We start from the raw sequence: 13,591 nt of genomic DNA, 5'->3' as shown, positions 1-13,591 counted from the left end.
CCAAGTAATATTCTATTGTATATATGTACCACAGCTTTTTTATCCATTCTTTTATCAATGGAGACATGGGTTATTTCCATATCCTGGCTACAGTAGTGAACATAGGAATGCATATGTCTTTTAAAATTAGTATTTTGGATTTTTAAAATAAATACTCAGAAGTGGGATTGCTGAGTCACATGGTAGTTCTATTTTTATTTTTTGAGGAACCTCCATACTGTTTGCCATAGCAGCCGATATTGTTTTTTACCCAACTGTTGGTGGATGTTGGGATTGTTTCCAGTTTGGACTATCATAATGCTGCTAAGAACATTTTTGTGCCTGTTTCCCAGCACACACATGCAAGAGATTTTCGAGACGATAAAACTAAGAGTCAAAGTATATGTCCAGGCAGTCTCAGTTTTATCAAATAAGGCCAAACATTTTCCCAAAATGATTGAACCAGTTTCTCAGGAAGAAAAACATTTTAACCAGGGGCAGTCATAGGATCAAGAAGACCCATACACTTTCTTGCCTGAAACCCTTAGTGGTTTTGCCTCTTTCTTAAAATACGACCCAAGTCCCACTGTGACTCCCAAGGCCCCCGCCTCACTCTATACCTCTGCCTTGACTACTCTTTGCTCTTGCTGTCTCCCCTCCCTGGGATTTTCTTCCACTAGATGCCTCCATGACTCACTCCTCACTTTCTTCAGATCTTTGCTAAAATGTCATTTCTCAATGGTACTTTTCCTGACCACCACATTTTTAGATTGCAATCTCCAGCACTCCTTATCTCCTTCTCAGCTTTGTATTTCTCCATGGGCCAGATACCTGGGTTCCATTCTGCCTCAGGCAGCTCCCCCAGGGTTGGCCAGGGCTAGACAGACTTTATCTCCCCTGAAACCCTTAAGGGCTGTCATACCTATTTGGGAAATGTCTAGTCATTCTGTCAGATGAATCCACCTCTCTGAGTCACTTTTTATCACAACATCCTGGGTTTTTTTTTTCTTTTTTTCATTGTCATTTGCATGCTCTGAAATAAGCTAATACATTTGTTCGTTTACCTGTTTGGTTTTAGTCTCCATCCCATGTCACTCCTCACTTTTATGAGAGCTCCATAAGAGAGGAGACTTAGCTGTGGCTATCTTATCCAGGCTGATTGTCAGCTTCCCAGAGACAGCTGAGCATCCCCACCCCTATACCTGGGACTTGCCCCTTTTGGAATCTTCCAGGACCCAGGCATCCTCCCTCCACTTCCACTTCCCACCAACATCCCCAGCTCAGTCTCAGAGTGCTACTTCTGCTGCTGCTCCTATTGCTGCTGCCACTGCTGCTGCTGCTGCTTCCCTAAGTCCCCTTGGGGACTGTTTGGGAGACTGAAGCTGCTGGTCTGGCCACCAGGGCTGGAGAGTAATGGACTGGGGTCCTTACCCAGGCAGGTGTCAGGTGCCTGGAGCTTAAGAAATACTTTTTGAATAAAGGGAAAGACTTCAGAGATTATAGGACCTAGCCAGGTGGAGAAAAGAGAAAAGGCACTCCAAGCAGAAGGAACAGTGTGAACAAAGGACTGAAGGCATGAAAGTGCATGTTGTATTTCAAGAACGTGTTCCCGGCTGGTGTAGTTGGAAGGTTTTCAGTGCAGAGGAGGGCCGCAGGAGAGCACTGCTGGGCAGGCCTGGAAAGGGAGGGCTGGTTGGGGAGGTCTGAGCTCCCTGAAAGCTCAGCAAGCTCAGCAGTGTCTTAGGCTTAATCCTGCCCCCACCTCTGCCCGCCTGTCTGCCCCTTCTACTCTTCCCATGCCCTCCCCTTTCCCCAACCCCCAGCCTGGCTGCTCCTGCAACTGAATGGACTTCTCTCTGGGCTTACGTCTGGGGCCTCGAAACAAGGCCACCCAGCAACAACCTCCTGCACCCCCTGTGCATAGCCCTCCAGCTGCCTCTCTTTGTCTCTCCTGTCCTTCCTCTGCCTGTGCCTGCCCCTGCCCTGGCTGCCCTCCTCCCACCTGTTCCTCCTGCACTGCCTATCCCTCTTACACAACCACCTGTCCCTCCTGTCCCAGACTCCCTGGCCCACCCTGCACCTGCACCTGCCCTCCCTGCCCTGCCTGTCCTCCCTCAACACATCCCCATAGGCCCTGTGTCCCATGCTCTGGCCCTCACTTGCCTTGTTGCCATCCCTCACCTTGCCCCATTTACCCTTGTACCAAGGGCCTATCTGCCTGTCCCAGCTCCTGCCTGGGCTACAGTGACAACTGTAGCTGTGGCCAAGGACCTACCTGGGGGCCTCCAGGCTCCATTGGCCACCGCAGTTGCTGCTTCACAGGACAACACACCTCTCAGAGGCACTGTCTGATCGTCTAGGTGGGCAGTTGCCCCCTACAGAGACTGTCAGGCTGCTGGGGCACTTCTGTAGCTGCTTTTTCAGGCAAGAGGCAGAAGCTCTGGGTGGAGCGAGGGGGCTCACCTAGACTCCTCGCCCAGAAGGTAAAGGCAGAAGGTTACTCAGAGCCTCTGGCTTCCCCCTCAGTTCTGGGGGTGAGAACAGGCATCTGCTTTGAAATTAGTTTCTGGGCATGTTCCTGCTGGTTCCAGAAACTCCTCTTTTGCTCTTCTGCAGCTTTTGGAATGGAAATTCTTCTCAGATCCTCTTCCAAGGCCCCTGAAGGTGAGCAAATTGGCCATTTTCCCCCTCTTGACAGCCTCCCCTGGAGACCCTTCCTGGCTTCTCTGCAGTTCACATAGATAAGATAGATTCTTCCTCTAGAGGTGGTAGGGGATCCTTTGGGGGCCATTTTTGCCCTTTGATCCTTCACCCATATTCCTGGCTGACCCAGGAGCCTCTGGACCCCTTATCTCTCATCTGCAGTCAGGCACAGATGATCAGTTGTTCTTGGACCAGAAGAGGAGGCTGAGCAGAGAGGGTTTGTGGCTCCTCCCTTCCCTTGGATATCATGGCATCACACATGGTCCTTTACTTCGAGGAATCTGGCGCTCTCTGCCTGAATGTCTTATCTTGCAAATCTCTGAGTGCTCACTCAGCCTCATGACCTCAATCTTCCAGGATTAGTCCCATCTGCAACATCTATGCTCACCTGGTGTGGGGGTGAGGGAAGCTGGGAACACTTGACACAGGTTCCCAATGATCCCATTCACACACAGCTAGTCATAAGTCCCCTGTTCCTGGGGGTGTAGGGGTTTGAAGAAGACTCCAAGAAGAAGCTGCAAGTGACAGTCCAGTATCTTCCCAGGACTGGGTCCTAAACTGAGAGCCGCTGAGCCCCCCTCCACATTCCTCAAGTTCTCTGACTCTAGTCTTTTTCGGTCTTTTTTTTCTCAGCCTCTGTTTCTGGAACCCTGTGTTTTTTTTCTTTCTATCTCTGTTTATCTTTCAGTTTATCCTTCCTTCTCTCTTTCCAGGTCATTCTCTCCATTTGTGTTTTTCTATCACTGGGACATTCTGCCTTCATCTATCTTGTGTCTTGACATGTGTTTCCCCCACTCTCTATTTCTCTAATTCTCCCTCCATTACGCCTTCTAATTTAAAATACATTTAACATATGCATCTCTTTCTTTTCCCCTTTCCTGTCTCAATTTGTGTCTTCAAGTCTAATTTCTTCCTTTGTCTTTCAAGGCACCTCACATCACTCTGCTTTTCTGTCCTATTCTGCTTCTTGGTATACTTCATTCGTGATCTCATTTCTGTTTCCCTTTCTGTCTTTCTCTCTCTTCCAGTCTTCTCTGCCTAGCTGTTTTTTCACTTCCTACCTTTCTCTCTGCCTCCCCCTATCTGGCTCTCTCTCTCTCTTTCTCTCCCCGTCCCTTGTAGCACCCTGCACACCAGGCCTGTCTCATGCTGTCCAAGGAGCAAGACACGAAGCACTTTAGTATCTGTCTGTGCCCCCCACACCCCGTATACACTAGAGCGAGTGAAGACTGGATACAGGTGCCAGAATAGTTCCTCCTTTCCCCACCTACTATCCAGGCCATCCATCTCTGTTCAGCTCTAAGTCCAAAACTTTTAAAAAATAATGCTTCTCCCAACTTCTTATTCTGCAAGTTGGCAATTAAAAAGAATTAAGCATTTATACTGCCTCTCTTGTATAAACTATATTTCAGGATATCCAAATAACAGTAAGTGGTACAGAAAACTTATTTACAGAAGCATTTCAACTAATATGGAAGGATATGGAATCAGAAAAATCACCATTTTGCAACCCCTAATGAAATAACTGATCAAACAAGAATTTTCAATGGATGAAACAAGGATCGTGGTGGATGGAGAACTTTACAATGGAGGGATCAAGTTGTCACCACCGGCCCCCACTGGTGAATCTTAGCACTGCTAAAGGGGCACAGCCACACACTGTATGCCTCCTGATGGGATGCAGTCTGAAGCATTCCACTCCACCTATGAAGGGCTCTTGCCAAATGAAAACACTGAGCATTGTTCTAATCAAATCTCCAGAGCTAATCTCCATTTAACAGGAAATACTGCAGATGGAAGAACAAGTTAAATGACACAATGAGGAAGTAAGAAGACACATCCAGCATGTGGGATATTCTAAAGGAAATCTGACCCAATTTCTTCAAGTTGTCAATGGCTGGGTGGGGTGGGGGTGGGTAGGTAAGAGGTGACCAACACAAGGAACATAAGGGCCTTGTTTGGTTTCTGATTTGGACAACCCAACTGTAAAAGGACATTTTCAGACAGTTTGGGACAGTTAATTATGGACTGGATATTTGTGAGGCCAAGGAATCAGTATTGATTTTGTTAGATATAAAAATGACTTTGGGGCCCTGTAAAAAAAAAAAAAGGATATTTTCTAGAGATGCATACTTAAGTATGGAGTGAAGTGACATTTTTAATTTTAAATGTTTTGGCAAATAAAAAAAGGACAGAAAGAGTGGCAGAATCAATAACGTTGAATTAAGTGTACAAAGGTTCACAGAATTATGTTCTCTACCTCTGTGTATGCTTGAACATTTTTGTAGTAAATGTTTTAAATGATGCTCCTCTGGTAAACATGATTCCTAGTAACTCCTAGAACATCCTCCCCACCTGCCCTGAAAGACCTCCCATGTGTGACTTCTCACACACAGACCCCAGCTCTCCATGCCCTCTTCTGGAAGAATGTACTAGGGATGGATTGTGCTCACAGGCTGCCCTTTATCCCCTCCAGTTCTCTGCTGACACATTCCTCATGTTTGGCACTTTCCCAGCTGAGCCTCACAGCTCTGAAGGGCCAGGGGAACCTTAAAGAATAAACCTATTTTGAATAGTTCTTAAAATAAACAGAAATAATCCAAAATGATGTCATCTTGCTTTAAGTCTCTCTCTGCCAGGTGCTTTGAAACAAAATGCAACTCAGTAATGGAAGATAACTAGCCTCAGTCCTAGGAAACAGAAGGCAAGGGATGTTAGACCATCCTGTCCCACTTCCTACCTTTATTTAGGATGACCTCCACCCTCAAAGAAAAGACCACCTAGAAGTGAGGGACTGGGCCACCTAGAAGTGAGGGACTGGGCATCATGAGTTCAAGGAGTTTCAGCCCAGGACTGGGATGGAGGGCATTTGGGTCATTCATGCTGACACTCCCTGAATGACCTTGGGGAAGTCATGATTTTTGAGTCTGAGTGTTTCTCAAATGAATGCATGGGAACCACGAACACTTTCTACTCACTAGAAGTTTGCCAGTTAGGGATGAAGGCACTTTGGAGCTTGGCTATAAATCTCAGCTTTATCACAGGAATTTCTCGAGATGTAATCCTGGTTCCTCCCACCCTCTACCTTCTAAACTTTAGTATAAAGAAAACCAACATGTACTAATCACCTGTAATCTTCTCAGAAACCATACGAACTTGGAATTGGAAAGATCTGGGTCACAGTTCTGACTCTACTTACCATGTGACTCTGGACATACGTAACTTTCCCAACTCTGGGGGATAACAATAGTACTGACCTTACAGGTTGTTGTGGAAGTTAAATGACATAATGCACCTATAGCCATAGGCCCAGGTCTTCTTAAAATAGAGCTTAGGTACCTAATAACCCATTTGATAAGTGTTAACGGCTAATACAGGGCAGCACTTTTAAAGTAATTCACATGGATTAATGTATTCATTTATTTATCAAATATTCATAGAATTTTTTATGTACCAGTAACTGTTTTAGGTATTGGAAATACAAGTGAACAAAGCAGATAAAAATCTGTAGGGAGAAGAGAGAGTGAATAAATAAACAAACACATAGTGTGGCAGATGGTGTTAAGTGCTACGGAGAAAATGCAGCGAAGGAGACCTCATAGAGAGTTAGAAGGAAAGCAGATAGATTACTATGGTGGATGCAGGTGTTGTTGTTATTTCAAACAGGAAGGCCAAGGAACACTTCTCTGATAATGTGACATGTGAACAGAGAACTGGGGCACTGAGGGCAGGAACCATGTGGGTATCTGGGAGAACCAGAACCTTACAGGGCACAATGTGCAAAGGCCCTGGTGTTGGCCAGAACAGACAGAGTAGGAGTAAGAAGGAGAATGGTAGATGAGGTCATAGAAGCAGTAGAGAGCAGAACAGAGGGGTTTGTGGGCCACTATAAAGATTTTGGCTTTTATGCTTAGTGAGATGAGAAGTCATTGGGGAGGGTCTCAAGATCATACTAAAAATTTCCAAGGTGACACAGTTGGTAAGTAGCAGGAGGTGAGCGGTCCGCTCCAGGGCTGAAGTTCTTGCTGAACTTTAGCCTTTTTATTTGGGCACTGCTCTCTTTTGACTTCAGATAAAGAAACTGGGATGCTGAGAAGTTATGTGGTTTGCCCGAGGCCAGACAGCTGGTTAAGTTACACAGGTGGGATTTGAGCATTTATCTGCAGCCTGAGTCCAAGTCCTTCACACCACACTGCCTCCCTCAGGTGTCTGGGCCATACGAACTTCTGGCCTTGAGATCACTACGATGAAAGAGGGGAGAACAGAAGAGCCCAGGTCAGCGGTGTTCCCTGGGAAGCTCCAGCCCCGGGTTCTCTGGGACTTCGGGCATTTTCCCCTCGCACAGCTGCGCTCTTTAACCTACGGCACGTTGAAAGAGAGATTAAATGGGCCCTTACTTCGAGGTGGCCCAACAGGTATATGGGAGTCAGAGGACCGGGTAACACGGAAAGGCGGCGGACGAGGCCGTACCGAAAACAGCAGCAGCCTTTCCCCGTTGTAGCCGTGCAGCCACCGGCATCCGGACCTCGGCAGCGCGCTGGTAAGGACGGAGCAGAGGCGGGGCTTGAGCGTCGCGCCCCCGTCACGTGACGGGACCATCATGGCGGCGACCGGAGGCCTACCCGGCTCCCGGAAGCAGGCTGTGAGGGGCGGGCACGCTGCTAGAACCCAGGCCAGAGCCGGAGCCGGAGGTAGAGCGGGCAGGGCAGCGGGCGGCCTGGAGCCGGACGTGCCCCGAGCGTCCCCGCAGACCGGGGCAGCAGGTGAGATGGGGTCTGGGTAAGGCGCGAGCGGGTGTGGCGGCCCTGGGGCGCTGGGCCGAGGCTAGGGGGCGCAAGGGGGTGCCCGTGACCTGGAGGATGGGGAATCTGAGATGCACGCGCGTGACCATGAAACTACTGTAGAGGCCCGCGCCAACGGGAGGGATGCCCGGAACAGAAGACGGGACATTTAAGGCTAGAACGGGTTCCCCAGAAAGGATGGGAGGTATTTGAAGGAAGTATGCGGAAGCTGTTGTGGAACAGGGCAGCTGCCTCTTAATTTAAGGGGACGGGATTATTGAGGGGACTTCTTTGCTATGCCAGGCAAGGTTAGCGCGAATGCTCAGTTTTCTCCCCGATCCTCTTACCTCTTTCCTGCCCCACAGTGTCCTAGGAGACCGCTCTGGCGGGCCACTCCTCCCACCCACCCAACTGGTCCCTCAGGTCTGAGTTCTGGGGGAGTGGAGTTGAGGGGTGGGGAAGTGAAGTTGGCAGGTGGGTAGGGTGGAGCTGCCTTCTGCTTGAATACCCAGCCCCTTGACAGTGCTGCCTGGGCAATGGATGTGACTCTAAAAGCCCCTTCTTTCCCAGGTCGTCCGGGGGCCCGCCATGCTGGTGACTGCCTACCTTGTCTTTGTGGTCCTCCTGGTCTCCTGCCTGGGGTTGGAATTGTCAAGATGCCAGGCTAAGCCCCCAGGAAGGGCCTGCAGCAACCCCTCCTTCCTTCGGTTTCAACTGGACTTTTATCAGGTCTACTTCCTGGCCCTGGCCGCTGACTGGCTTCAGGCCCCCTACCTCTATAAACTCTATCAGCATTACCACTTTTTGGAAGGTCAAATTGCCATCCTCTATGTCTGTGGCCTTGCCTCCACAGTTCTCTTTGGACTGGTAGCCTCCTCCCTTGTGGATTGGCTAGGTCGAAAAAAGTCTTGTGTCCTCTTCTCCCTCACTTACTCTCTGTGCTGCTTAACCAAACTCTCTCGGGACTACTTTGTGTTGCTGGTAGGGCGAGCACTTGGTGGGCTGTCCACTGCCCTGCTCTTCTCTGCCTTCGAGGCCTGGTACATCCATGAACATGTGGAGCGCCATGACTTCCCTGCTGAGTGGATCCCAGCTACCTTTGCTCGAGCCGCCTTCTGGAACTATGTGCTGGCTGTAGTGGCAGGTGTGGCAGCTGAAGCTGTGGCCTGCTGGATGGGACTGGGGCCTGTAGCGCCCTTTGTGGCTGCCATCCCTCTCTTAGCTCTGGCTGGAGCCTTGGTCCTTCACAACTGGGGAGAGAACTATGATCGGCAGCGTGCCTTCTCAAGGACCTGTGCTGGGGGCCTGCGCTGCCTCCTGTCAGACCGCCGTGTGCTACTGCTGGGTACCATACAGGCCCTGTTTGAAAGTGTCATCTTCATCTTTGTTTTCCTCTGGACACCTGTGCTGGACCCACATGGGGCCCCACTAGGCATCATCTTCTCCAGCTTCATGGCAGCCAGCCTGCTCGGCTCTTCCTTGTATCGCATCGCTACCTCCAAGAAGTACCACCTTCAGCCTATGCACCTACTCTCCCTTGCTGTCCTCATCGTCGTCTTCTCCCTCTTCATGCTGACTTTCTCCACCAGTCCAGGCCAGGAGAGTCCCGTGGAGTCCTTCATAGCCTTCCTACTTATCGAATTGGCCTGTGGACTGTACTTTCCCAGCATGAGCTTCCTGCGAAGAAAGGTGATCCCTGAGACAGAGCAAGCTGGTGTACTCAACTGGTTCCGGGTGCCCCTGCACTTACTGGCCTGCCTGGGGCTCCTAGTCCTCCATGACAGTGATCGCAAAACAGGCACTCGGAACATGTTCAGCATATGCTCCGCTGTCATGGTTATGGCTCTGCTGGCAGTGGTGGGGCTCTTCACCGTGGTAAGGCACGATGCCGAACTGCGGGTGCCCTCACCCACTGGGGAGCCCTACTCCCCTGAGCTCTAACCCTGTTCCAGGACAAGGGGGCTGGGACAGACTCTTGAATCCCACCTTTCCAGGGTTGTACAGATTTCTCTGTGACTGACTGCAATTATCTGGCCCCTCAGCCTGTTGTTGGGGCCCCTCCTGCCAGTTCTTTGAGTTGGGGAGCACATGGGGGTGATGGCTTAGAAAGGAGATGCCAAACGTTGCCTCTGTGTTACTCCCTTTTCCCTTTTCATTTAAAAATAAACACTTTTAACTGATCATTGATTTGATTTGATCATCTTGACCTGTACCTGCCTTAGTAGTTTCTGGTAGGAAGGCAGCTGGAGGTTTTGAGGATAGAGGTAGAATTACCAGCAGAAGGTTTACATTTCTAGCCTAAGACTGTATCCAGCTTAAACTGAGAGCTGTAGAATTTTCTCTCAGCAGGAATGGGTGGGAAATGCCTGAGGCTCCTAGGTCCTCCATACGTCTGTCCTCTGGGGACTGACATCCTCCCCACTAGCCAAGTGAAACCCTTGCTCCACATCCATGATGAGATCATCTCTGGAGCATGTGGGGGTGAGTGCTCAAGCCACTGAGCAAAGATTCCAGCGGCTTTGGCTGCTTTTATGACCACCCCTTGGTGCAAATTCAGGGCCATCCAACAGGAAGAAGCCTGCAGCTCAGCACATGCATGCTGCCTGCCTTCTGCCTCTGTGGCTGTGAATGCACTATTTGTCTTGCATCACCTGGGCCCACCAGGTCCTGTGTCCCTGCATGAAACCTAAATAAAGGGCTGCCAAGGGGAGAGAACAGTGACGACTGAGGGACTGGGGACATCTTGTCTGTACCTGACTCTTCCCCACCCAGACTGAGTGAGGGTGAGGGAGCCATCAGGACAGGAAACAGTACCAGTGGGAACACCAGTTCTGTGGGTCCCTCCCTGCCTCACCTCTGATGGTATCTGCCTTTACTCCTCCCACCAGCACCTGGGCTTCTCAGGGGAAGCAAAGCCAACTTTAAGAAGGGTGGAGATGGAGGGAGGGTAGGCTTAATTAAGGGTGTGTCCTGGAATGTGCTTGAGATGGGCATGGGAGACCCACCTGTTCTGGAAAGGAATTGACAACTTTTCCTTGGGTCCCAGACTACTTCCCAGACAGGAAGATGAGAGATGTTCCAAGACCTGCAAGTTCCAACTTGTGTGGAAAGATAACATCAGCTGGTGCTGGAGGAATGCAGCAGGGATGGGCTTTTGTAGAGTGAGGCTGGGGAAATGAATGGATGGTGGTCTCAGGCCCCTACTTAGAACAGAAAAAGAAAAAACAACCCCCCCCACCCCCACCCAGGCTGCAGAGAATAGAAGTTGAGGTTAAATATGGAAAAACAGATACCTGTGCTTTCCCCCATCTTGAGGCTAAGACAGAGTCTGTTGTAATAACTCCACATCCTATTTCTGCCCTGGTGAGCTGTACCTAGATATATTTTATAGGTAGTTGCAGACTTTGTTTCTCTTTACAATACTACGATCTCCAATCTCTGTGAGGATAAGAGGAAATTACGTCTCCTTTGCCTTTGTCTCCCTGTGTATGGACACAAGTGGGGGCCTTGCCCATGCTTGTGCTCAGTGAATGTCTGGAGAGGAGATGGGCTAGCTTACACCTGGCTTTTCAAGAGCTGCTCTTTTGGCAGCAATTAGACTAGAATCTAGAGCCAAGTTAATGATTTGTTGTTTTGGATGACAGTGATTATTTACTGATACAGTTATGAGAGGGTCCCATTATTCTAAGTGATAAGGAAGTTGGAAGGTAGGGAAGGCAGATTAATGATATCCTTTTAACTTTGTCCCTGCTGAGCTTTCTTCAAAGGCGCTGGTGATAGGGAGTGGGGAGGGTTTTTTCCTCTCAGACTCACAGGGTGTTAAGAACTCAAAGGTATATTAGAGATTGTCCATTTGGCCTTAAGTATATTTTTATTGAGCACCTACTGTATGCCATACATTATATTACTAAGTGCTGGTGACTTTTTTTATGAGGAAAACTCCCTTAAAGAAAGAATATGTAGTAAATAAGTGGTAAATCCAAAACTAAACCTTGCCTTTTGCTGCCTGCCCAGTGCCCCTTCTATGACATATACTACTTTTGATTCCTGGGCCTTCAGCTACTAGCCTTTCCCCCTCTGGCCCTGCTCCGTTATCCCAAGCCCAGTCCCTGGAGAAGGGCAAGAGAGTGGTAGTGTGTAGCCTTGGCCATCTGGTCCACTTTTGGGTGTCTGTCTATATGGGTCAGAAGAGGGATTGGTTTAGCAGTTACATACTGCCTACAAAATGCTGCCCATGATACTTTGCTAAGAGGCAGCATGGGGAACTAGTTAATAGCATGGAGCCAAAGCCCGACTACCTGGGTTCAAATGTGAGCCTCAGTACCCTCATCTGTAAAATGGGATGATAATGTAATTTCTACCTACCCTATAGCACTTTTGTGAAATTAAATGCATTACTATGTGTAAGTGCTTAGAATTGTACTTAACCCTCAGTGTAAGCACTACATAAATGTTTGCTTTTATATTTTATTTTTTAACTTTTTCAATCCAGTTAAGCCCATCCAGATTTGGGTGTGAGAATGAGTGGATGGGGCTATAAAATGGTGTGTACAACTGTTCAATGCATCCCAGTGGTTGGGTGATTCTCAGCAGTGTTTATCCTTGATCTTGGCCCAGATAGAAGTATCCAGCTATCTGAAAGGCCTTTTACTTTGGGGTATGTGAGCAGCTGAGTAGAATGTTAGTATGTTCCACTTGAACTCATTTCCTCTTTAAGTGGGAAGGTTATTTTGGTGTCAGACTTGATACACACCACCATCTTTCACTAAGAGACTCCTGATTTTCTAACTTTCTATCCAGCTGGACACATGATTATTTGATTTGGAGCTTTTAAGTGATCCTGAGGAGAGCAGAAACATCACAAAGAACCAGGAGCCAATGGACAAGAGGCAGGAAAATTAGGGCATGAGGAGTGTACCAGATTCCGAAGCTTGGAGGATGACCTCTTTCTGGAAATTTAGTCTCTGCTCGGTACGGGGATGGGCTTCCCAGCTAGTGTCCATGGCCCTTTAGCTGGGTCTAGGTTCCATTCACCATCTCTCTTCACCTAATCCCAATCGCGTAGTTCTCCCTGTGCCTTTTATTATTTTTTTGCCACCACTTCCCCACAGAACCACAGAAGAGAATTATAAAATAAGTTTGTCATGCTTGGGATCAAATCTAATGTTACAAAAATACTTCACACCCCCTCTAAGGTGTTTTTTTTTTTTTACAATAAATTCAAATGGGCCCTGGCTGGTGTGGCTCAGTGGATTGCATGTGGTCTGTGAACTGAAGGGTTGCTGGTTTGATTTCCAGTCAGGGCACATGCCTGGGTTGTGGGTTGGGTCCGTAGTTGGGGGCGTGCAGGAGGCAACTGATCCATGTATCTCTTGCACGTTGATGTTTCTCTCCCTCTTTCTCCCTCTCTTCCTCTCTCTCTAAAAATCAATAAATAACCCTGGCTGGTGTGGCTCAGTGGATTGAGTGCTAGCCTGTGAACCAAAGGGTCACCAGTTCAATTCCCAGTCAGGGCACATGCCTGGGTTGTGGGCCAGGTCCCCAGTAGGGGACATGTGAGAGGCAACCACACATTGATGTTTCTCCCCCTCTCTTTCTACCTCCTGTCCTCTCTCTAAAAATAAATAAATAAAAATCTTAAAATAAATGAATAAATAAAATCTTAAAAATAATAAATTTACATGGGATCATTGTAAAATAGTCAAATGCAAATACAGAAATACATACTTAATATGAATGTAAATGTAAATCTGTTTATATAATGTTATATTAAAATACATATATTTATATTGACATAAATATATTATAAATATACATACAGAAATATAAAATGTAAAATGACAGGTTTCCTTAATTCCACTCTTCATACTATTATTAAATGGTCTGGATTAATATTTTTTAAACAAAAATTGAATTATTTATGCTATTCCATAACTTTTTTAACATAACAGTATATCTTGTTTTTATCTTTAAAACAATTAAAATCCACAGGAAAACTATAACAATCATTTATGTATCTCTGACATCTTTATATGTCAGTACATATAACATATGCTTTTGTAAGGGCTGCAAAGCACTGTTAGGGCCTTTGCAAAGCATTTCAAGGCTGTTCTATTTGAGACTGGCAG

General features: G+C 47.7%; 2 protein-coding genes across 2 annotated transcripts; both read left to right on the top strand.

Moving 5' to 3' along the window:
- Positions 1-1,811: 1,811 nt before the first annotated feature.
- On the top strand, positions 1,812-5,266 carry LOC123812837 (sperm mitochondrial-associated cysteine-rich protein). Its single transcript, XM_045829721.1, has 2 exons — positions 1,812-2,643; positions 4,095-5,266. The coding sequence occupies exon 1, from the start codon at positions 1,824-1,826 to the stop codon at positions 2,337-2,339; it is 516 nt and encodes a 171-aa protein (XP_045685677.1). The 5' UTR covers positions 1,812-1,823; the 3' UTR covers positions 2,340-2,643; positions 4,095-5,266.
- A 2,019-nt stretch (positions 5,267-7,285) lies between these two features.
- On the top strand, positions 7,286-9,646 carry MFSD5 (major facilitator superfamily domain containing 5). Its single transcript, XM_045829324.1, has 2 exons — positions 7,286-7,445; positions 8,034-9,646. The coding sequence occupies exon 2, from the start codon at positions 8,052-8,054 to the stop codon at positions 9,402-9,404; it is 1,353 nt and encodes a 450-aa protein (XP_045685280.1). The 5' UTR covers positions 7,286-7,445; positions 8,034-8,051; the 3' UTR covers positions 9,405-9,646.
- Positions 9,647-13,591: the final 3,945 nt, after the last annotated feature.

The sequence above is a fragment of the Phyllostomus hastatus genome, unplaced genomic scaffold, assembly GCF_019186645.2.
Source record: "Phyllostomus hastatus isolate PE091 unplaced genomic scaffold, TTU_PhHast_1.1 phas_scaffold_93, whole genome shotgun sequence".
NCBI lineage: Eukaryota > Metazoa > Chordata > Mammalia > Chiroptera > Phyllostomidae > Phyllostomus > Phyllostomus hastatus.
Note: the sequence above shows the minus strand (reverse complement) of the source record. Positions and strands in the feature narration are given on the sequence as shown.